This window comes from Crocuta crocuta, unplaced genomic scaffold (assembly GCF_008692635.1).
Source record: "Crocuta crocuta isolate KB4526 unplaced genomic scaffold, BGI_CrCroc_1.0 scaffold619, whole genome shotgun sequence".
NCBI lineage: Eukaryota > Metazoa > Chordata > Mammalia > Carnivora > Hyaenidae > Crocuta > Crocuta crocuta.
The window spans coordinates 5,519,674-5,544,485 of NW_027533395.1; the positions used below are offsets into that span (position 1 = coordinate 5,519,674).

Here is a 24,812-nt window from a genome sequence, read left to right on the forward strand (position 1 = left end):
GGACCTGGGAACCATATTTTTGAGCAACCATCAAGAAATATAGAAAAATAGTATGGAGTTCCTAAAAAAATTAAAAGTAGAATGGCCATATGATCTAGGAATTCCACTTTGGTGTATTTACCTGAAGGAAACAAAAACACTAACTTGAAAAGATATCTGCTGCACCCCCATTTTCACTGCAGCATTATTTACAATAGCCAAGATATGGAGATAACCTAACTTTCCATAGACAGATGAATGGATACAGAAAGTGTGGTATACACGTACAATGGAATATTATTCAGCCATAAAAAGAAAGAAATTCTGTCACTGGTGACAACATGGAGGAATTCTAAGGCTATTCTGCTAAGTTAAATAAGTCAGACAGAGAAAGACAAACACTGTAGGATCTCACTTATATGTGGTCTGAAAAAACAAAAACCAAAAACAAAACCTCAGATACAGAGGACAGATTTGTGATTGCTAGAGGCAGGGGTTGGAAGGTGGGCAAAATGGGTGAGGGGTAAAGAGGTACAGCTTCTAGGTATAAAATAAAAAAGTCATGGGGATGTAATATATGGCATGGTAACTATAATCATTAATACTGCATTGAATATTGAAAATTGCTAAGACAGTTAAAAAGTTCTCATCATGAGGGAAGAAAGAATTGTAACTATATACAGTGCTGGAGGTTCACTAGACTTGTGGGGATCAATTCATAATATATACAAGTAATCATTATGTTGTATACCTGTAACTGATATAATGTTATATGTCAATTGTATCTCAATACAAAAAAATCAGATCAACATACTCTTTGAGTACCATGAAAGGAAGGAAGGAGGGAAGGAAGGAAAGAAGGAAGGAAGAAAGGAAGACAAGCAGATACAACAGACATCTACCTGTGACACGGCAGGAGCCTAACTTTCATGAGGACCAATAAAACAGTCAACCTAATCACACTGATAATCCCCCCACCTCCAAATTCCTCACTTTTCCACTAGGTCATCCCAGGGTTCAAAAATATTCCTGGGGCACCTGGGTGGCTCAGTCAGTTAAGCGGCTGACTTTGGCTCAGGTCATGATCTCAGAAATTTGGTCAGAGGAGGGAAGACTACTTCCATGCTCAAGCTTTTGACAGAGATAATTTTAGTGAAGGTAGTTCATTTGATGGAGAGTGAACCACTCTTGGATGACACCTTTAAAGACATTTTAGGGAGAAGAATAACTAAGCCTGGCAAGGGGGTGGAAGATGGTTAGAAACATTCCCTCTGGATTGAGATTCCTAGGCCCTATCCGTTTATGATACTTATCACATATTTTCTCATTTGAAAAATAGTAAATACAGCATATTGCTCATAAGTCTGCTCAGAGGAGTCAATAAAACATCTTACGTATCAAGTGCTTTGATCGGATGCTGGCTTTGTCAATGTTAATTTCTACGACTACCATCGCCATTATTATTATTACCGAAGCTGTCACTGAATAGCAGAATGACTTAAAACCAGTAATTTCCTACTTCTGGGCTACAATTTCCTATCTGTGAAATGACATTTTATGACTCTAACACCCGGCCATGTGACGAATAGTATCCTCAGACTTGTTCAAAAGTGCTTACAAATTGCTTTTTGAATTTGAAGGTCAAGTTGGCAAGATGAGAAACGAAAGGCAGTATCTGCATCAGAGCCAATTAATTCTGGGACTGGGGCAATTGGTAATATTTGGACCGCTAGCTAGTTTCTCTCTGTCTCTCTTTTTCTGTCTCAATCCTGGTCTCACCCTCCCCTTCATCCCTCCCTTTTGCTCTCTCTCTCTCTGCACAGCATTACCTTTCCTATCTACTTTAATTTCCCATGATGCATCTATACCACTTTCATATTAACAATAATTTTCACATTTTTATCATCTGCCTATAATACTCAGTGCATACCCATCTATCTTTTGGTGTTGAAAAAAAAAACCTACCAAAATAAGATTGATTTGTATAAACTGTCTTTAATCCCCCATTTGCGGTCAGGGATCCTAACCATTTCAGTAAATTTTCCTTCTGTGCAATATTCTGACTATATTAACTTCCCCAACTGATTAGCAGATTGTCCTGTATCGTTGCTTGTTCAACCAGTATCCAATCGATGATACATGACATCTGCATGACACTGCTTTTAATCTATCAGAGTTTTTTTTTAATGATATACATTTGTGGAAGAGATCTTCAAAATATTTAGATAATGGTAGATTCTTCTCAATAATCAAGACTCTTAGTGTTAAACTTTAATTGTTCTAAGTTTATTTATTTATTTTGAGAGAGAGAGAGACAGCAAGCATGAGTAGGACAGGGGCAGAGAGAGAGGGAGAGAGAGAATCCCAAGCAGGCTCCATACTGTCAGCACAGAGCCTGATGTGGGGATCAAACTCATGAACTGTGAGATCATGACCTGAACTGAAATCAAGGGTCAGACACTTAACGGACTGAACCACCCAGATGCTCCTTAAAGTTGAAATTCAACAAATGACTCAATATGATCTATTTTATTTAATAATGGGGATGTTACCTATTCAAACACCACCAAAATATCAATGGAATGAATCAGCTTTACACATAATGAAACTCATTACACCCTCGTCAGGTGAGTGAGTGTATAGTTGCCTGATGTACACCAGAACCACTTTCAGAAAGCAAACCAGTAAGTGTTCCCGGGGTCTTATGACAATAATTGTGCCATTGAACCACCTGTTCCCCAAAGGAGGAGCTCAGACCTGACTCAGCTCTTTCTCCACCACTACTCTCTTTTCTCTGGGTGGAGGTCACAAGCCAGGGTGGCCTGCGTGACCAAAGCACCACACTACCTCATCTGAGCTCATGGCCAATAAGGGGTTAGTGCAGACAGGCACTCACCATACACTGCGATGCTCTTCGTGTCCTGCAGGATGGCATTCCCAGCAGAGACCTGGACTGTGATGGTGTTCATACCCTCAGAAGTAAACTTGAATGATATGCTTCCCTCCAAGGTGATCAGAGGCTAAAATGGGTGAAGGCACAGAGTGAGAGGACAGCTGTTCAATTACAGATGAGACACCTGCTAACTAAGAGCCACCAACAAGCCACTTAAGTCAGCATGGGCTGTTCCTAGGGCGCCCCAGTGTGACCAGCTCCATGTATGCCTCCCCATCATCTCGAGTCCAGGCCAGAAAGGAGCTATGAGAGCATGGCCCCAAGTGACTCTGCCCATTCCTTGTGGATATGACACCTCTCTTCTGGTATCTTTATGCATCGATCTGGGGAGACTGACAGGCCTTGGTAGCAGGTGGGATATAGATCTCTATCTGTAACCTACTCATAGCCGGCAGATCCCTTAATAGAAAGAAATACTCAAATCAGACCAAAACAGGCAGCTCATATGAATCCAGATGTAAGCAGTAGTCACTGAAAATCTGTCAGCTTCCAGTTGTTTATCTCTGGCGTGCACCATTTATAGAAAATTACAATGGAAAACAGAGAGCATGGACTCCAAAAGTGTACTAGTTAGACTGGAGTGGCCTCGTGTGGCTTGGTTCCTCTGAGAAGCCCTATCAGCAGTTTTTGGAAGTAGCTGCTATGGAAACAAGTACTAATTGGATAGTGGTTTGAGGACTGGAAAAAAAAAAAGGACTTGGAGTGGTGCCTGTAATATAATCGGATGCCGGGGTCCTAGAGGAAAAGATTATTAGCTTATTGACCTCCCTCAACTCATTCCTCACAAACATTTCTTTCCTGTATTTTCTTAATTAATTTTAAAATCTAAACTCAGGTTATTCCCTGTATGGCAGAGGAAAGACTAAAGCCCAGCATAAGAAGTCTACTCAACATAATCTGTCGAGAATTTGTTTTTTCACTGAAAGGTTAAAAAAAAAAAAAAAGGAGACATGGAAGAAAGTTGTTCCGTATGTTCACCTTCTAGCACCAGCTTTCAGGCAAATAATTTAGATTTCTCCTCTGCCACTGTGGGTAGTTGGCCCAATTTGGGCCCAATTTTTGTGTGGTTTCAGAAGAAAAAAAGCTTCTTTTCAGCAGTTGAGTTAAATTAGCTGATGAGGTGAGTGTTTCCTTCTCCTGCTGGGTATATAGCAGGGCTGGGGTCATGGGAGGGATCTTCCCAGGGCCTGTGCAAAATTATGTCTCCAGTTAAAGCCAACATGCAGCTCTGGGGTAGACACAGATTTGTACTGAAATAAGATGCACTATATTTGAAGAGCAAAGTCACCAAGTGCAAGAAAACAACTCTGTTGGAGGAAGATGAAGCGTGCAAGTCCCACCAGCTCATCCCAGCACCCTCTGGGGAGGCCTGGGTCCGGCTGCCTATACTGACAGAAGAGAATTTGGAAGCCAGTTTGAATCTCTGAGGATGGAGTAAGTTCAAAACGGAGCCTGTAGCCCCGTATGAGGGGAGAACAACTCACGTAGGTGCGGGGAGGCCTTGGATCTGGCCTCCTGGGGAAGCAGCCGAAGGAGGTGGGGAAATCACCGCATGTGTGTCCTCAGTTTTACAGTAAGTGAGGTTTATGGTCTCTAAGGAGTTTAAAGGTGCTGCTCACTTCTGGTCAGAAGCTACATTTCTGGGAAAATGTAGCTGGGGCTACGTCTAATTCAGGGTGAGAAAGCCATTTGGGGGCTGGGTTGTAGTAAGTATTTGTTGCTTTGGACTCTCTGTTATCCACTGGCTTTTCTTTTTGTTCCTTTTTGCGGACCATTTTCTCCCCTCTCGGACCATGTGGTTCCAAGGGAGGCTGATTTCAACACCTCTTTTTCCACCCCCAGCGCTGGGAAGGCTTGGTCAATAATACTCCATTCTGGGACTTCTGTAAGAACTTCTGTGATAGACATTTTCCCTGCTAAGCTGTGAGAGTTAAAAAGCTCAGGTTGCTGCAAAGGGCCTTTGAAAAGGCAAATCTAACTGCATAAGAAGGCCAACATGGAGGAAGGTAAGGGGTATGGGTGGCGCGGTGAGAGACAGAGGGACAAAGGGAACAAACTGATGAGATTACTGGAGCACTGAGAGCCTGCTGTCCCCGAAGCTAGGACTACCCCAGCCCCTCAGGTTACATAAGCCATCTCATTGCCTGTTTTCCCTGAGCCAGTCTGAGCTGAGCTGCCACTGGATGCTGCGTGGAAGGCTGACCCACCTCCGTGTTGTTTCCATACCACCACACGTAAGTGAGGGTGCCCACTTGGCTCGGCCACAGTACTGCAGTTGCGTTGACCTCTTTGTTCTTCGTGGTGACAAAGGGAAGAGACAGGTGTACATGCTCCAGGGGACCTGAGGCACAAGAGACGAGACAAGGCATAGAGGGGGAGCAGCTTTCTCTGCTTCACCTTCCCTGCTCTGAATACGTATTAGTTCTGGAAGCCTCCAAAACATCACAGTTCCACTCCCTGAGGAAAGTGCTAGGGGTGTTCCCTGGTTTGGAGAAAGATGTATTGTGACCCATTCATTGTATCTCAGTATTTCCCACTTACTGGTCTTTCTCCCAGGTGTAAAACCCAAGTTATTTATGTGTAAAACCTGAGAAATTTACAAGTGATGTATGAAGTCCTTACAAGAAGGGGTGCGATATGAGACCTCATAGGAAGATGCAAAGTCTTTCTAAGAGGCCATATCCACAGTGGTGAACCGGGATGAAGGAAACCTCAGGAAACCAGTGTGGGTGGGCAGGGGGAGCTGGTGGTGGTGGGGCCTCCACAAATCCCCAAACCACTTTAGATGTGATTATTCTTTACTCTTTGTTGGATTTTAAAGATCTGTGTATGTGTAGACACATGTGTCTGTGTGTGAGAGTGTGAGTGAGTGTGTCTCTCTACGTGAGCATATGTAACGCCACCTGTTTGGTGTTAAGGTGAGCTTGTCCAGGACAAAGCGTGCACGAGCAGGGAGAGACAGTCCTGTGGTTCTCGGGTTCTCAGGATGTGCTCAACTGGAAAAAAGGGGGTCAATTCTAACTATGGAGGCCCGCTAGACAGACAATATTACCCACATTCTGACCTTCAACTATAAAGCACATGCTCAGAACTCAAAAATCACCGACTTGACTCTGGACTCAATTAGGAGACAAATGTTTCTAAGAAATTTATCATTTCCTTCCTACCGTACTCACCCCCCATTCTGTAATCTCCATATCTTAATGGGAAAAAAAATGTTTATCCAGGGCACCAACCCAGAAACATAAAGTCAGTGTAGATTCCTTACTCCTGTCACCCATTCTATGTTAGAAACCACTGATTTGGTTTCATAAATAACCTTCAGTTAGAGCTCCTCTCACTGTCCCCAATCCTTCCCTGGCTCATACACCTGGACTGTCATGTTCCACACATATCTTCCAGCTTCCAACCTGCTCCCACACTAATCCACCCTCCCACTCTATGTGTTCACTGCCTGCCTGGCTCAGTAACAGATAAGCTGCACCAAGGGCCAGGGTCCTCAGCACCCAGAATAAAACATGCTCCAGGGTGCATGTAGAACAAGTGTAAAGATACTGAGGAAGAGGTGGATCTCTGTGTTTATGGAATAACAAGAAAGCTCAAGTGGCTGCAGTGGAGAGATGGAGGGAAACAGTGTAAGCCGATGAGATCTAAGAGGTATTTGGACACATAGCATGTCAGTGTGTAGACTCTGAACTATGGATATGTGTTTTGTATGAGTTAATTCCTGCATGTATACACATTACACGTTCACACAATGTATGGCAATGACTACATACCTCTGACACTACAAACTGTTGTGAGAGTGATTTTTCTAGAAAGCCAAGTTGATCATGCTACTTACTTTTTCAAAACTAAAATTTGCAGTACCTAATAATAATGATGATGATAGTAACACATATTGGTCTAAAATTTGTGAGACAGAGAACATAGGCTGCCAACTTTTAGAAGGTAAGAGTCTTTCATATTTACCTTTATATGTATAAAGACTAGCATAGGTCCTGAGATGTAGAAGACAATCGAATATTTTTGTTGGGTAAATAAACAGATGATGCAATTTCTTGTTTCTGCTTTTGTCTATGCTTCTCTCTATAGAATTAGAGGCTTGGTGACCAGAATACAGAACAGAATTGATTTCCCAGTTTATAAGCCATCTGATAAGAAGTAGTTGTTCATAACTCAGAATGGTTTGAGGAGATAATAAAAGGGCAACATTCACTGAGTGATGACTATGTGCTACATATTCTGCTAATGACCCTTTTGATTCTTATTTGCTACTCACAACAGCCCTATGAAGTAGGTGATACTATCATGTCCACTTAGAGATGAACAAACAGAGGAAAGTGACTTTCCCAAGGTCATGGAGCTAGGAAACATCCATCCCGGGGTGTGAGCCAAAGAAGTCTGAGTTTAGAGCTCATGCTTTAGCCAGCTGACAAAGGCTCAAAAGACCTTTCCCATTTTAACAAAATAGCTATTTAGAGTCAGTATCTACTGATTACTTAAATACATTCCAGGCATTGGCAAATGCACTTTACATATGCTCTCATTTCTTACATGGCTCTTGCTGTGCCCCGATCACTCAGTTTGCTCTAGCAGCAAGGCCCTGTTCAGCCTTGAGGTCTTGGCTTAGACACCTCTCTCATGGCAGCTGCCAGTCTTCAAGTCTCAGTTCCAGTGACCACTCTTCCATAATGCTCTTCCTGACTCCCCTGATCTGAGTTAAATGACTCAGCTAGAAGATGAGGGCTGGATGAGCTGTGTGAGACACGCCAGTTCCATTCTAAAGGGGTTCATTGTCTTTGTCTCTCTCATGTATGAGTGTTTAATATATATTTTAAGTCAGAATATCAAAGTAAGGATGGAACCTGTGTGTCCTATTAATGGCAACAGTTGAATCTTCTTAGTGAACGATGGTCATTAATTCATTCAGTAGCTTAGGAGTGTTGCCATATGTCAGGCATTATTCTAGGTGCTGGGCAGGCACTTAGTGGAGCCTCTGTATTATTGAGGGAGGCAGGAACTGAACACATAAAGCAGGGGTATGTGATAGAGTGCCATTTTTGTTTCTCAGAAGAAATGACATTGGAGCAGTGACCTGAAAAAAGTGAAGGAGTGCACCGAGTACTATGTGTGATGTGTCAGGGTGAAGGTAAATCAAGTGTAAAATCTTGAGGAGGAAGTCTGCTTGCTGTGTTTGAGGACTAGAAAGAAAGCCCAGTGGCGGCACGGGAGAAATGGAGGGAAAGAACAGAAGCCAAGGAGATCTAGGATTCAGGACACGTAGCATGTCGGCTTGTAGGCCACGAGGTACGCGTATGTTTGAATGAATTCATTCAAATATTTGCAACTTACCTTTCATATTCCCACCTTGTCTTTTGTCTTCATTTACTTTTTTTTTTTTTTGCATTTAACATGCCTAGTTTCTGCTGCCCCAAACATATCTTTTAAGCATCTCTTCTATGTAAAGAGGGTGCAGTCTGAGCTAGGGGAGCAGCGGAAGCAAAACTCCAGCCCCTGGAGGCCCCCAGCTGGCGGGATGCACTAAATCTAGAGCCCAACCAGCCAGCGGATGTAGCTCCATCACACACGTGCCTGCGGTGCACAAGAAGGGCGGCAGGTGGCACTGCATCACTCCATATGAATCTTCGCGGCAAGGTGGTTGAGGGAACTGGGAAATCACTTGTGTGAATTGGGTTTCCCTTCTCTTTTCTTGTTTAGTCCTAATGTGCTGCAGGAAGCAGCTGACATCTGTGAAGCTGGACATCGTGTGTGTGTGTGTGTGTGTGTGTGTGTGTGTGGGCGCGCGCACGTGCGCGCATGCGTGCACATGCAATCAAACATGCAGTGATTGTTTGGGACTGTCTCTACCATTTGTCCTGGAGACCATCAAATTAAATATTGTGTATGCATTGCATTGCTGTTTGTCCAAAATGTGAAAATGCTCTAGAAGAAACAAAAGTAGTTCAAAGTATAAAGATGAGATCCTAAAACAGAGTCCCTTAAACTGCAATGTGCATATGGATCATACTAATCTGTTGAAGGCACATTATGATGCACATTTCTAGAAATTCCAATGCAGCAGGTCTGGAATGAACACTGTATTTCTGTCATGCAATTCTGGGATGGGTGACTCATTCAACCACACTTTACAAAACTCAAGTCTAACATTTGCTGGCCAAGGTAACAATCAAATGTGAAATGGTGCAAAACTACATAGGTTTTCAAGGAACTGATCACTTCACCCTAAGATAAGAGCAGAAAGGCATCTGTAAAATGCACCTGTGATTAGGAGGTAATTGCAGAACTGGAATTGCAGAATCTGGAAAGAACTACAAAATCTGTGTCAACTACTTTCTTTTAACCTCTCATTCTGCAAATCTGCACTGTATTCGGTGACTTTTTCCCTGCAAGACCGGCTGAGATAGGGCAGCTTTCTGAGCGGAAATGTGTGTGTCCTCTAGATTCTACCCCCTGCCACACCAGCTGAGGCCAAAACCTGCTGCACGTGTCCCTGTTAGTTTGCTAACTAGCAGAGCACAGTAAATACCATCCCTAAGAACTTTCCAACTGTCAAGCTACCACAGATTACTCAGCTGCCTGGTGGGAACGGCTCACCCACTCCTGGAAACATAAGAGCAGGCACATCCTCTCCATTTGTTTCTGATGACTTCTGCAAACCCATATAAAAAAGCAAAACAAGAACAAAAACAAAACTCTCTGATTTGGAATCAAATCACCTTTCTGACCTGGAGGGTAGGGAGAATACGCCTTCAAGGTAGGCAAAGGGGGAGAATTCTGGGCAAAGGGGAGGGGTGTTGGTGAGAAAGGCGGAGGGCAAGCTTGGCAGACTGACCTAAGAGTTGCAGCTCAGAACCCACTAAGTTGAAACACACGTGCCACTTTGTGATGGAAAGTCAAGCTTTGCTAGTTGACAGGTCACAGTATATTCTGCTTGAAAGAACCTTTGAGAAACAAGATGTGCGTTCCTCACATGACAGCAAAAAATCTAAGCTCAGAGAAATGGAGTGACTTGGTCAAGAGTTCGGGCCAGTATCTGCACCTAAAAGCTCCCAACTCAGTCCAGTGTTTGTTTTTTGTTTCTTTCTACAGAGACCGCGCCTAGCCCTGGCCCCATACCCTGGTTCTGTGGCCAAAAATTGCCAAGAGACCCTTCCGGTTTGAGAATTGGGGGAATGTTAATCACGATCTTGTTCTGACTTCCTCTTAGTGTAAAACAGTGTCAAAGTGTCAAAATACTTCTCCAATCTTTGTTCGCTCTATGTGCAATAAAGGGCCGATGTTGTGACTGTGACCATCATGGTAGAAGTTTCAGGAGAAGCAAAGGAGGGCATGTGCACAGTGACACGAACACGAGGAGAGAGGTGCTGATGTGAACAAATATGTCAGAGCTGCTGAAACTGCTTATGACATGGGTTTTAGATGTATGTGAGTTAATGAAAGTTTAGAGAAAATCCTGCTTTGATGTAGTTAGTACAAAAGAGTTCATTCTTATCCCTAAGGCCAGGCTTACAAAAGGAATCCATTATATGAGGTATGCTTCTCCAACTACTGAACCCAAGATAAGCCTAACAAAATTACAATCAGAACACAAAACTTTCCATTACTAACCATATGCTGCTAAGGTGAAAGTCAAAGTGCTGAGCGACTCAACTAGGCGAATGAAAAAAAAAAAAAAAGCAATGGAACAAAGCAGTGCATTTCTTTTAGGAGCTGTGGCTTCAGCAACTTTTAATCTCTTTGTTTTCCTTCCCATGGTTGAGTAAGCTTGGGAGGGGGTTGGGGGATGGAGCTAGCCATCAGAGGATCTGATCATTTCTAGGGGAGAGGAAGAAACCACAGGCTGACTTGGACACCAAGGTGTGGATGATCTATGGGACAGCCCGAGAAGCCAAGATGCAAAGCTAGTGCTGAACTTGAATTGGTATTTACACATGGATAGAGTATGGTAGATGTTTCATACACAGACAAGATATGGAATAAAATTACTGTAATTCTTCAGGAGAGCCTGAAAGGCTGTAAGGATAAAATTCCACTTCCAGAATAAGCCATGGGAAAATGGTAGGCTGCTAGGTAGGTGGCCAGTCTCAGCAAATGTACTGGCATTAGTTTTGCTACTAATAACCAGTGCTTGTGATGTACTTCTGAGAGATTTCCTGATCATTCCTTAGTAAGAAAGATTATTTCTTAGCAAGAAGCAACTCCAGAAAGTCCATACAGGACAGCCTGGCGCAGGGCAGCCATGGAATCAGAAGGTAGGGAGCCTAAGGAATGTGCCTTAAACCTATGTAGTTGTATAGCAAGGGGTTCATGCTCACTCAAGACAGCCTGTGAAGAAATGGAGGGGACGAGGGTTGGTGGAGATGAGTTCCATCACTGACAAGACTGAAAACAGCCTCAGTGATCAAGACCTGGGTCTGAAGCCTGGCTTTGCCAGATAGCAGGTCTATAAATGCATTATTTAAACTCCCTGACACGCACTGCTCTTTGTAAGTAGGGAAGTAGGTGCCTACTTCCTCAAGTCATTTTGAGATGTGAGATCATACCTGCAAAGCACTTGGCTTAGCACAAAAGCTGGCACATAGCAATTGCTTAATAAACTTTAGCTGAAAAGAGGCAGGAGGAGTGGGCAGACTGGGAATCTTGTACCACTTTGCTTCAACCCAAACGAAGGAGGGCGTGTTTCTTCAAAGCACCTTTGTCATGAGTGTACTGGAGAGAAAGATCAAGGATTACTGGAAATGCAGGAATCCTCAGTAATGAACAATCACTTGGGGATCCTTGGATGGTCATGTCCTCCCACTAGACCAAAGCAGCTCAAGAAAAAAAAATTCTAGTTGGTATGTTCTATACTGAGTTCAGTTCCATGGGCAAGGGGCAGGTGAGAGGCATGGAATACTGCCTGCCCTTAACACTCTTGGCCTAGAATTTGGAATGAGTTTGGACCAGGCTGTTCATAAAAGGAGCTTTCATTTTAGGAGGTCAGTGCCTTCTCCATTAGGCTACTGGGGCTTCACATAGCTACTTTTCATCTTAAGGCAAAGTATTTCTGTAGCAACCTAAAGACATCCTAAGCCTGTTTGGGGATGCCCACACACCTGCCACAAGAGGCCTTTGTGGTGCACGTTTGTACTACACACAGCCTAGCAGCAGTTACCATGTTGTCAGACTTAGCATATTTTTGGACTCCTCGGTAGGACAAGCATCTCTTGGAACTCTTTCTTAATGCAGCTCCCATAACACTGTTTACACTCTTTCCCTCTCTTGACACCACCTTCTCTTTCAAACTGAATCATCATGGATAAAAGACCAGGAAGCACACATTCAAAAGAGGAGCATGAGTCTAAAAGAGTTATTCAGAAGTATATCATGGGAAGGGAAGAATAAGATGTGGAGAAATTCCATTACTTGTGCTATTTCTCAATGCTTTAGACTGAGCCATACATGGGAATCGTTTTCAAACATTTCTCACTTAAAAAAAAGACAAATTAATATTCAGTCAAATATCTCAGCAAATTTCTCAGGCCCAGCCCTAGACACAGGTGTCGGATCTCAAAAGCTCTGGAAGAGGCATAGGAAGTGCAATGAGAACAATTGCAAGCAATGCAAATTCTAGGATTATTCAAATTCTGTCCCCTGATTTACCTTCTCCCCATTTGACTCTCTTACTCTCCTCTCCCTTTCTACTCAAAGATAACTTGTGAGCTTCTTCTAGATATGACATTTGGAGTATATCTTAAAAGGACACGATATTTAAAATAGGTCATAAACCAACAAAACAACATACAAGTTACATGTAAGTACAGGACGGCGCTGTCCGACCCCAGACCGTTGTCCACCTGCACCGTCACTCGGAAAATGCCCACGTTGTGATAGACGTGTTTGATGCCATCTTCCATAGAGCTCAGGTTGACGTACGACACTGCAATTCCATCACCAAAGTCCACTTGGATGAGTGTCCTCTGGACGTCACCCTGAAAAACAGGCCAACATCAGCAAGGGGGAGCGGGTGCCTGCTGCCTTTACTCTAGGGGCTTATCCCCTAGTCCCTGGCTCCGGGATAATGGCAGACTGGCTCCCTCCTATAGCGAGAGCATCTGTGTATGTTTGCAGAGCCCCGTGACATTCCCTGGCAGACAGGAGCTTACCAAGATGGACGTTCTCCACATCTGAAGGGCACCTGTGACTACCGGTTTCAAGGTTTGGAAAATTAAGTGTTGGATAATCAGCTCCAATTTGATATTCAATTTCTCAGAGGTATTTGTTTATACTCTTAGCGTCCACATGAATAAAAGGCACACACACTCAGCTTTAAAAAATTCAGCCTACCTGACATGGTTACAGACCTCTTCTATGTGTTCGGGACCCCTTATTTCTGGCTCCCTAACCATGTGAGAAGCATGAAAGACATCTTGCCTCACACCTGGTATGACATTGGACTCGGCCCTATTATTAAGATAATAACGGTTAATTCTTTTATACTTCCGTATTTTGTGCTATCAAAATGATGACCTTTTATTCTTCATAGAATCTTAGTTGGGAGAGAGAAAAAGGCCAATATTCATCCATTTTACAGGTGGAGAAGCTGAAAGTTTTAATCACCTGTTCAAGGTTAACATAGCTAATCAGCAGCAGATCTGGATTTGAACCCATCTCTCTGGATTTGCATTTCATTCATTACAGGTGAGTAAAGCAAGGATGGCTCCCTGTGCTTGGATCGTGGTATGCCATTAACAAGCTGCATGACTTTGTGCAAGTCATTCAGCCTCCTTGGGTCTCAGTTACCGCATCTATGAAATGGGCATAAGAATACCTTACTTTCTTAAATTGAAAGGTTGTTCTGCGACATGTGAGCTAATCAGTCATCTGTAAAATTCTGGTTCCAAATAAATTACTGTCAAAACAACCCAGCTGTGAAGGACGAGCACTATATCCCTTTTTACAGCAGTAGCAGAATCCTACAATTCTAATGTTCCCACCAGTAGGCAAGGAGAAGAGGGGTAAGTTCTGCTTTATGAAATCCTGGACCTGTAAGAAAAATGCCTTTTGGAGTAACAGCAGAGATTATTCAGGAACAAAGTTTCTTAGACCTGACAAAAAACAGCCTCCTTCCCATGCAGCCCACCCTTTACCTAGTTTCAAGTTTTCTGTTGGTTGTGTTAGCCTTTTCCATTTTCAGGAGGGGAAAAGAACCTAAAAAAAACCAAACCATCTTTTAAATAAAAAAAATTTCGATTAAGTAAGGTTCATATGGTATCATATTTTTTGAAAAGGCCAAGTTTAAAATGCTGACATTTAAAAGATTAATTCACAAGCAAAGGAAAGGTACTTTTTTCATAGTTCACATCCTATGAATCTCTCTGACCTACTCATCTGATCTATGCCCAGCCAAGCATTGTGTGGGGGACACATGGTGGCTAACTGTCGGTAAGGGAATGGGCAAGCATTCTCCTCCAGGGTGGGAGAAACAATCCGTTCACAACTACAAGACAAATGATACACAAGCCCAGATATTCTGCAATTTCCCGAATTCCCTTCGCTAATAAATATAAATGTCAACCATTCTTGCTCACTCGTCATTCTTTTTTTTTTTTTTTTTAAATGTTTTATTTATTTCTAGGAGAGAGAGAGAGAGAGACAGCGTGAGCAGGGGAGGGTCAGAGAGAGAAGAAGTCACAGACTGAAACAGGTTCCAGGCTCTGAGCTGGCAGTTAGCACAGAGCCCGACGTGGGGCTCGAACCCACGAACCGCGAGATCATGACCTAAGCGAAAGTCGGACGCTTAACCGACTAAGCCACCCAGGCGCCCCTCCCTTGTCATTCTTTTGCACAAATCAGACGATCAGCGTCCCATGCTGTTTCTGGATTTTCTGGTCAGCTCTCCCATGTTTTTTGGATTTTCAGCAGAGTTGCTGTCAGCCAACCATAGGTACGGGCACAGAAGAAGAAACCGCCTTAAGATCTCACATCATTTGGGACAAGTGTCCCAGGAAGTTATCAGGAATAGCTAGGGTTAGCTGGGTTAACCGTGGAACAAGTCAAGCAATATAATTTCTGAGACAGCGAGATAGTGAGCTAGCAGGAGAGCTCAAGCAAGCTAGTGCACAGGCTCTTGCGTAGGAGGGAGGGAGAGGAAGGGAGAGAAGAAAGGACAGAGAGGGACAGGGAGAGAGAAGGAAAGAGAGAGGGGAAGGAGTTAGAGGGAGGGAGGGAGGCAGAGAGGGAGACAGAGACAGACAGACAGACAGACAGACAGAGAGGTTTAGGGGCACCTGGGTGGCTCAGTGAGGCTTCAGACTCTTTTTTTTTTTTTAAATGTTTATTTATTTTGAGAGAGAGACAGGGTGTGAGCAGGGGACAAGCAGAGAGAGAGGGAGACACAGAATCTGAAGCAGGCTCCAGGCTCTGAACTGTCAGCACAGAGCCTGATATGGGCTCAAACTCACAAACCATGAGATCATGTCTTAAGCTGAAGATGGCCACAAAACTGACTGAGTCACCCAGGCTCCCCAAGTGTCCAATGCTTGATATTAACTTAGGTCATGAACTTGTGATCATGAGATTGGGCCCCCATATCGGAGCATGGAGCCTGCTTAGGATTCTCTCTATCCCAATCTCTCTGCTCACCCCCCCATTTACAAGGGCTCTCTTTCTCTCTCTCTCTCTACCCCCCTCTGACATGAGTGTAGACCCCTTGGCTTGGTACTCTGCACCGAGAGCCAAGAACTCCAAGGGCCAAGGTAGATTTCATTACTGCTGTTGTAGCATTCTCCACTCAAGCAGAACAAACTAGATGTCACCCTTTTGACCTCAGAGGCTTTCAGGTGCTTCATAAGCCTAACACGGCTGTAACTGCATCTCTTTGGGGCTTGTCAGTCATCAGCATCTGACTTCCTCGGGCTATAATTACCATCTGATACAGAGATGCCAAGTCCTTTCAGAAAACATGAAACAGGGCAAAGGCAAGACAGCCTAAGTCCTCAATCACAATTTGATTAGGCATACTCGCCCTGCTTTAACTGGCTTTCTGGTGGGTCATTCATTTAACCAACCAACCAACCAACCAACCAACCAACCAACCAACCAACTGGCAGATGTTTGCTGAATGTCTGTCTATCTTGTGTCAGGCATGAAATGGGGGAAATGATGGTAAGTAAATTATAACAAACCAAGCAGAACAGATGTGGTCTAGAGTTCAGTGAGACAGATTAAATAATTACACATAAATAAAAAGTTATTACAGGGAATGACATGGTGTTGCAAGTTATATAGTTGGGAGATGTGGAGAGCTAAAAATCAGATCTGATTGAAAATTTCAAGGAAAGCATCCCAGATAGTTATATCTGAGCTGTGATGACCTTAAGGGAAGAAATAACTAAACAAAGGACACTAGTGAGTGAGATGGAGGTGAGGAGTCCAGATGTGAAAATGACCTGTGGCAGAACAGGGGTGGTACAGTCAAAGGAAGTTAAACATAAAGACACAGTAGGAACACAGTATGAAGTTAGACTAAAGAGGAGAAAAATTACATTTTGGGGCTTGTGGCTGAGTTTCTGATTTTTATTTTTTTTCCTAAGAGCAATGGGAAGCCATTAAAGTGAGGTTTAGTGGAAGATGGCATGAGGATGGTTTTAATTTAAAAAGATCACTCTGGTTACAATATGGAGGATGAATTGGAAGGAAGCCCAAGTATTCTGGGAAGCTAATTAGGGGGTAGCTCAGGGTAGATGATGGTAGATTGAAATATGAATTCCAGCAGGAAATTACATGTATCTTCCTGTCAAAATTAACTCCCATCATGTATTGGTTTTGAAAGCAGTGAATCTCAGATTTTGATATCAGCATCTCTTATAGAAATTAAAAGAAAAAGTGCTGATGCCCAGTACCACTCAAGACCCCTCCCCTCTTGGCTCAAGGACCCTGGAGATGTTCAGTGCTGTTGGGGTCTGAGAAGGTCCAAGGAGGATGCTGGGCTGCACCAAAGGTTAAGGCCTGTGTGGGATCAGATTGTTGGATAGTAGGTTTTCTCATCATTTAGTCTTTCTGAAGATGAATATAGCACAGAGCAAGCTGATGCTATGCTCCTTTCGTCTCAGTATGGTGGCGAAGCTTTCCCAGGATGTTTTAGGATTCTAAGTGTGAAAGGTACACTAATAAAGTCAGGAATGAAAGAACAATTGTTGCAGCTGTTCAGTGTCTTGCGTACAATTACACACAAAAATTCCACATTACGTGCAGTCAAGATTAGTTAACTTCTGTAGGAAAACGAGTTGTTGGATAATCCACAAGTAGTTTGTATAAACTCCTGAGTGCTGAGATGTGTTCTTAGTGGCTGTACCCTCAGTGCCTAACACAGGGTCTGCAGATCACTCTTTTAATTCAACAAATTTGGAATACTGTGCATTTGTTTGTTCATCAAAGTGCTTCCTTATATACTAGCTCAGTTGGCTGTTAGGAGTCCAGGGAGATAGCAAGGCAAGATGTTCTTTTGATCTGCTATGCCAGGAGAAGTGAGGCACAGACAGGTTAATAAGATGCCTGAACTCCCACAGGTAGTGTGACTTTAGGGTTTAAGATGAACTGTGGTTTAACTTTATCCACGCAGTTCAGTCCTTGGTGAACTTCCTTAGGTGGAACTTGTAATAGTTTTCAGAGTGAGAAAAAGATGATAACAAAGGCAAGGCATCACTTTATTTTCTGGTTAGACTCCATCCCTGTCTTTGGCAGCCCACCCCCCTCACCCTGACAACAGCTCTGTTTAGAAGTGGAAAGAGGGACTGACATGAACACCATACCACAGTCCTATGTCTTCCCTCTGGGGAAGCAGTATCACGTTTAAGCCATAAAGAGAATAGACAATATGGGGAACAATAGGTATTTATAATTCAGCAGTCAGGAAAATGTGGTGTATAATTCTGAGTTACTTCAATTTAATAAACCACAAACTATGATTCCTGAAGTGGAACTTGGCTGGGAAATATCTAGGCTACCATACAAATTGTTTTAGACCTACTGCCCTTTTGTCACATGCCCTGATATAGATACAGAACTGAGACTATTAGCTCAAAAGATGTGTCCAAGAAAAGCGCAAAAGCCACATGAAATCCATATGGGGATTCTCCAAGGGCATCACTGACTTCTGTAATAGAAAAACAAATATATCAAATGGCCACTAAGGAGCTGAGATTAACCTGAGGAATGGAAGGTGGATGAACCTATCAGTTCCTGCAACATGGCTTGAGAGAAAAATGGGAAAACAAATGCTATAGTAACTCAACACTGACAGCCTCATCCAAAGATGAGGCTCCAAGACACTCCTGAAGGCATTATAGACTCGCTGCAGATAGAAACTGGGCTCATATGTCAGAGTCTGGCCCTTGCAAAGTTCAAGTGTGCCTCAGGCTTCACTAAAATTCAGTTTTGAAAGGGATCTTAAAGTTCATGTGGCAAAAACTACATTGCGGAGAATTGACTTGAGTATAACCCATTTTTGTCAAAAACAGAAATACAACATATTAAAGTATATGTACTATATGTGTGTGTCTGTATGAGTATAAAGGTGCTGGCAAATATAGTGCAATCTGTTAACACTGATTCCATGGGGGACCAAGAAAAGTGAGGGGCAGAGAGAGACCGGCACATAGGATTAAAAGATGTAGGGAGCAAATGAGAGAAAGTAAAGACTTCACCAAGTTTAAAAGGTGGGGGGTGGAGTATGGTATGACACAAGAGATACCACAAAATACAACATTCTATTTTTACCATTACTGTAAATGTTTATGTATTGACTAAGTATATGAGAAATAGCCAGGAAGTAACTCAGATTGAAAACAGATTGATGATGGAATACATTAGCCAACTTTGGTCTTAGATTTCTGTTGTTTTTAATGCTCTTTGGACCACAAAGTATGATAAACAAACAAACAAAAATCATTAGGCAGCAATTAATGGCAGAAACAAACATAAGATATTTCAGCCCTTTACTTTTAAGACTAAAAATATTTAGCAGAGTGGGGAGCACAAACTAAAAATAACCCACCTCTGCCTTGCATACCCCACTCCCAGTAGGTTTAGTCAGACTCAGGTTAATAGAGTCTCGACAAGAAACAGGAAAGAAGATCACTATGGCACACTCAGCCCTGGCTATCAAATAGTAGATTTCATCAGCTGATGGAAATAAGTTCATGGGAGAAGTGCTCTCCACCTTGTGCTTATTAGTAAGACTGAACTCTGGCATGTGACTTCTTATATAAAGTATGCAAATAAGATTGTTCTAGATTATCTCCTGGTGGTCACTAAGAGAAAAGATATTTCCTGAAGGTTTACTATAGCTGAAATAATAACTTCTCTCTCTAGAGTATCTCATTTAATCTTCAACCCTGAAAGACTTAAAATTTGCCTAGAGTCCCAAGACTAGTTTGAACGAAGCTCTCTCTCCTTAACTCCAAGTTCAACACTCCAACTACGGCTTCACAACTGAAACTATTTTACTGTGCTCATTCCCAGTGGGTGCTCTTGAAGAATGGATTCACTCATATGTGAAACCGGAAAGCTTTTGTAAGCTCCAGTAACTAAAACCCTTTAAAGGAATGCCAACATGGATCAAATTCTTCATTAAATAGCAATGTAAGAGGAGCTCAGTGTAACATGCCAGGTTCTACAAAATACTATGGAAGCTGCAAAACTTCTTTGTGAATATCTTGCTGATGTGCGTGCTGAACAGAGTGAGAAGAACTCTAAACAAGAATCCACTGCTGTGACTGTGTTGAGTCTGCCCTTTTATAATGGTAAACTGAGTCCTTCCAGCACAGGACAACAGTAGTCTATGACAAAAGACAGTTGCAAATGCCCTATCTTCTGTTCCCAAGCAAGTCTTGGTTCTCTCTGGTATCCTTTTCAAGAGAGGCACGCATTGCTGAAAGCTGAGGCTGCCTCACTAGATCTGCTGGGAAAGTGTTTCCTGAATAATTGGTTCAATTCATGTTCTGTGGGTTTCTCTTCAGCTTAAAAACTTGAGCTCTGGACACAATCCCAAGATATCTACATAGAGGCAAAACTGCATAATTATAGACTCAGCTTCTTCCCTTGTCTATTCAGGGATGTAGCACAGGTACCTCCCCAAATGTGCAGACCCCCATGCCTCTTGCAAGAAAAGGTAGTAGCAGTGAACTTGGATGGTCTGATCTGGAGAACGAATAATCACACCGGGGCGGAGGGCAGGACATGGGGTTTTACATTTCCCCAGAGAACTCAGGTCCAACAACGTCAGCGATGCCAGAAGACCAGACTGTAGATCCACCAAGTCCTTTGACTGGATACATACTTCACCTTTCCAAGGCTGAAATACAGATCGCTGGGCCCTTCACTGAGGACTCTGATCCTTGGGATTTGCCTATCCTAACTATTTACATACTTTGGGATCTAATGCTCAGACCAAGACTTTCTAACTAGAACATCGCAAAATGGGTTCATCTTTCATTTCCAAATGAGCCATAGTACCATGTGTTTGAAATGAGAGCAAATTTCCACATTCTCTTTTTATGTCTTCTGTACTTGGTGTCTAGCTTAGAATGGAACAGAATACCATAAGACTGGAGGAACATTTGGCTTGTGTAAGCAAGTCAATAAGTATAACTTGCTTACTCCATCTAGATGCTGTGGTAGATAAGAGGTCAGAATTCTGACCCATTATGGTTTGAAAACACTTTTTAGGTAATGAAGGACATCAGCACACTGTTACCACTACATGGTGGCTTTAGGATCCACCACAGCAAGCTTTGGTAGGAAAACGAGGGTGCCACCAAATGACAAAAATAATATATATGTTTTAAAATGACTTTAAAAAAACAGTCTAAAACATTCAGGTATGGAATAAGAGCAAAATTCTGGTTTTTAAAAAAAGAAGCATAGGGAGATTGCATAAGTTTATTCCTAAACCATGCAATGATTTTTTCCTACATAATTTATGTCGTAAAATATATAATAGAAATTTGTTAGGTTTGGGGCACCTGGGTGGCTCAGTTGTTTAAGTATTTGACTCTTGATTTCAGCTCAGGTCATAATCTCACGGTTCATGAGATCACTCCTGACATTGGGCTCTGTGCTAACACCACAGAGCCTGCTTGGGATATTCTCTCTCTGCCACTCCCTGTTCTCTCTCTCTCTCAAAAAGAATAAATGAACTTAAAAAATACTTTATAGAAATGTTAGCTTAACTAGAAGAAAGAAGAAAAAACAGAGAAAGTCATGGAAAATCAATAAATAAAATGTAGAAAATGCATAAAATGAGGAAAAAGAAAATTCATGGGGCGCCTGGGTGGCTCAGTCAGTTAAGTATCTGACTTCAGCTCAGGTCATGATCTCACAGTTCAGGGGTTCGAGCCTCACATCAGGCTCTGTGCTGACAGCTTGCTCAGAGCCTAGAGCCTGCTTTGGATTCTGTGTCTCTTTCTCTCTCTGCCCCTCTTCCATTCTCACTCTGTTTCTCTCTGTCTCTCAATAATAAAGATAAGAAAAAAAAAATTTTAAATTCAAATTGCTCATAATTGTATTACCCAGAGATGACATCATTAGATTGGGAATGCTATATTAACCAATGAGAAACACATGAACACACATGCGCACGCACACACATATACACACAATATAGGAATAATTACATTGTTCTTTGTAATGCTTTCAAAATTTCTAAATAGCTTTCAAAACTTTTATATCTAGCATCACTTGCTAGAGTTAACCAAAGTCAAAGGATCTTATCTCTGAAATGGATATATAATTTTTTGCCCTGGATGTTACTTCCCCATTTTTCCAAATTATTAGGTTCTTGAGAGATCTAAGTGACTTTACAGAGGTCTACAGAGTCCTGTATGAAGAAGAAGTGCCCTAAAGAGTTAGGTGGTAACTGGGGAGTTAAAAGACTCAGGTTATACGCCCTTTGAAATGCAATTTACATTTGAACCTTAATTTCTTTACTTACAGGCAGAATGACCATGAGACTTATCACATTTAGGGTAGGTGACCTGCTATTTTTTATAATTATATTATTTTTGTTAGGGGCATTACTGCAGATCCACTCATATTCCAATGTCCCTTCAGGCTGCTAAAATGACCTCAGTTTTCACAGGTCTCATTCAAGCACTGTTGGTCATATGGTGGAAACTGTCCATTGCACATAAATGGTGAATCACACTAAGGAAGGAGCCGATAAGACAGAGAATCATGGAATAGCAAATGACAAAGTGCAAAGCCAGACGTCTGAGATGTTACACACTTGGGCAAAACTTGTGTGGCTGAGTGAAGTTCTCATTTGGGGATCATGGCCAGCCATGGGGATGAATTAGGGCACCGGTGTTGCAGGGCCTAGAGCAGACGGGCTGAGAGACTGAAACTCTCAGTAATGAGCCAGGCATCACTCTTGCTTGTCAAGGCAAAGTTCTGTGCAAACATTCATTCCCTGAAACCCTAAAGAATAGCAACACTCCAATGTATGTGGACCAGTAATGAGGGAAGGAAAAGTGGAGCCTCACAAAGAGCTGCTAACAGGGGCACCTGGGTGGCTCAGTTGGTTAATCGTCTGACTTTGGCTCATGTCTTACGGTTTGTGGGCTCAAGCTCCGTGGTGGGCTCTGTACTGATGGCCCAGAGCCTGGAGCCTGCTTCAGATTGTGTGTTTCCTTCTCTCTCTGACCCTCCCCCAGTCATGCTCTGTCTCTCTCTCTCTCTTACTCAAAAATAAATAAACTTAAAAAAAAAAAGAGCTGGTAACCAAGCCAACCTGAACTTCATATGTTAGGCCTCTGGCTACAGATAGTCTATATTTCCTACCTCATTTCCCTCCTTCTTTTTTAACTCGAAGCAGCAAGGGAGAAGACATGAAGTGGCTCAGTTACCTTGCTAGAGTCAAAGAGAATAAAGCTGAATGGAGAATGGAATAATACATGAGAAAGCCTCTTAAGTCTCCATGGCTCATTGAAATCAGCTCCTATTCCTTTGTGTGGGGGAAGAAAACAGCTGAGGCTTCTGAGTCCGCTCTGCGCTGGCTTATGCACTGATACCTGCCTAGACTTGACACTGTATGCTAACTCTTTGTGCCACTTCTAAAGGCCCTGATTTCCCCCCAGATGAAAAAGTAGGTCAAATTCTTTCATGACTTCAACAAATGAGGTTCTCACAGCAAATCGTATCAAGAGTCATGTTCTCTACCATCCGATGGCTGGAAGCATCCTGCAATTTTTATGAAGTGTTATTACACTGTGGTTACTTTTATGCTGCCATAAGTCTTTCAATGTATGTGAAATTATAGATCATTGAAATCCATTTAATGAGGACACAGCCTTCACGTTTTGAAGTTAAATCTTACCAAAGAAGTTATAATCATGAATTTTCCTTATTAAGTTCCAGTCTTTGTATGTAAATTGAAGTATTAAGACAATGAGATACAGATCAAAGTTTTAATTTTAGTCCCTTGCCTCAGATTTAATTTAAAAGTCTTAAATTATGCAGCGAATTGCATCTCTTTATTCTTACAGCTGTTTAAAACAGATTTAATTATCTTCTGTAACAGACAGACACTACTTCTGCCTGCCGTCTTCTCCAACGAATGCCTTCCAAATGGGTTTTGTTGAGTTCTTAAGACTGATTAGGCCCTCTGCCATCCATCCTATGCCTTCAGGTTCTTGCACTGGATTTCTCCAGGAGGCCAAGTTATTGCACTGAAAGTCTATAGGCTCATTTGGTGCTCATTAGTGGTCCAGAGATCATTCGTCTTAAGCAAGCCTTCAGACAGAGAAATGTCATCTCTCATTGGATACCTGGGTCTCAGTGCAAAATGCCTTTGATCAGCTCCCTTAAATTCAGGTGTAGTTGGAAAATGTTTGACTCGCCAGATATAACTTTATGGACACTTCCTCTCCCCTCTTGATTGATCTTTAGATTAACTACATGTTGTCCCTAAGGAAACAGTGAATGTATAAATGCAGAGTGTATGTGTATGTGTGTTCTTGCATCAGCCACAATAAGGGAGGCTGGGATGGAAGAAATATTGTCTCCTTTGCCTTGATGTTTCTGATGAAGGTTCTTTCATTAGAGTTCTCTGGTAGAGAATGTGAAAACAGCAGGGATGGAGTTCCTGACAATAGGATCTTTTCATCAGCTTCAATAGGCTATGTGGTTCTCTGAGTAACAGGTGTGCCCAAGCTTAGGGATTTTGAACTAACTGTGTTATACAGCCCTTCTGTCACTGAGATGTGGAGGGCAGCCTCTCATACTTTTTGCAGGAGCAGATTCCATTTCTTGCATATGCCAAGTCCGCAAATTTTTTTATTCCGACATGCACGACTGTGTGTGGAGCTACAAGCCAGCATCGGCGTACCTAGCCTTTGATTACCTTCTGTCAATAGGAAATTCTCTTCTTTGCTCTGATGTTAGCAAGGTTTTCACTGATATTCTTATGTTAGAATTAGGACAAGCATTAGTACAGAACAAAGGAAGGGATTTAGATTTCAGAGGAAGACTTTAACATGCTTTGGATGTGACACAAATTTTAAGGGTCTTTCCCTTTTAAGTTTGGGCTTCATCTCTATACTCCTTGGGGAGCCCTATCCAAATCCACACACACTGACTGAGTTCTAGCAATGTGTTAGGCACAGTGAGAAGAGATGCTAGACCTGCAACCAGGCATAGCATGATTCATGCCTTACTGGTATTTATCATGTAATGGGGGCTGCCAAAAATATTATTACAATATAATGCTGTAAATTAAATTTTATGTTTGTTTTGAATGAATATAAAATAATTACCCTTTCATATTTCATGCGATTAGATTGTTATTTAAAACTTGATACAGCACAGGCCCTTGTTT

General features: G+C 42.4%; 1 protein-coding gene across 1 annotated transcript in view; it reads right to left on the bottom strand.

Annotated features, from left to right (window-relative positions):
* The window catches only part of SORCS1 (sortilin related VPS10 domain containing receptor 1), a 514,658-nt gene that overhangs the window by 38,451 nt on the left and 451,395 nt on the right, over positions 1-24,812 (bottom strand). Inside the window, exons 20-22 of the mRNA XM_077748457.1 lie at positions 12,741-12,927; positions 5,140-5,273; positions 2,876-2,999 (exon numbers count right to left, since the gene is read on the bottom strand). Of these exons, the coding sequence (XP_077604583.1) occupies positions 2,876-2,999; positions 5,140-5,273; positions 12,741-12,927 (445 nt within the window). The remainder of the gene's footprint in view (positions 1-2,875; positions 3,000-5,139; positions 5,274-12,740; positions 12,928-24,812) is intronic.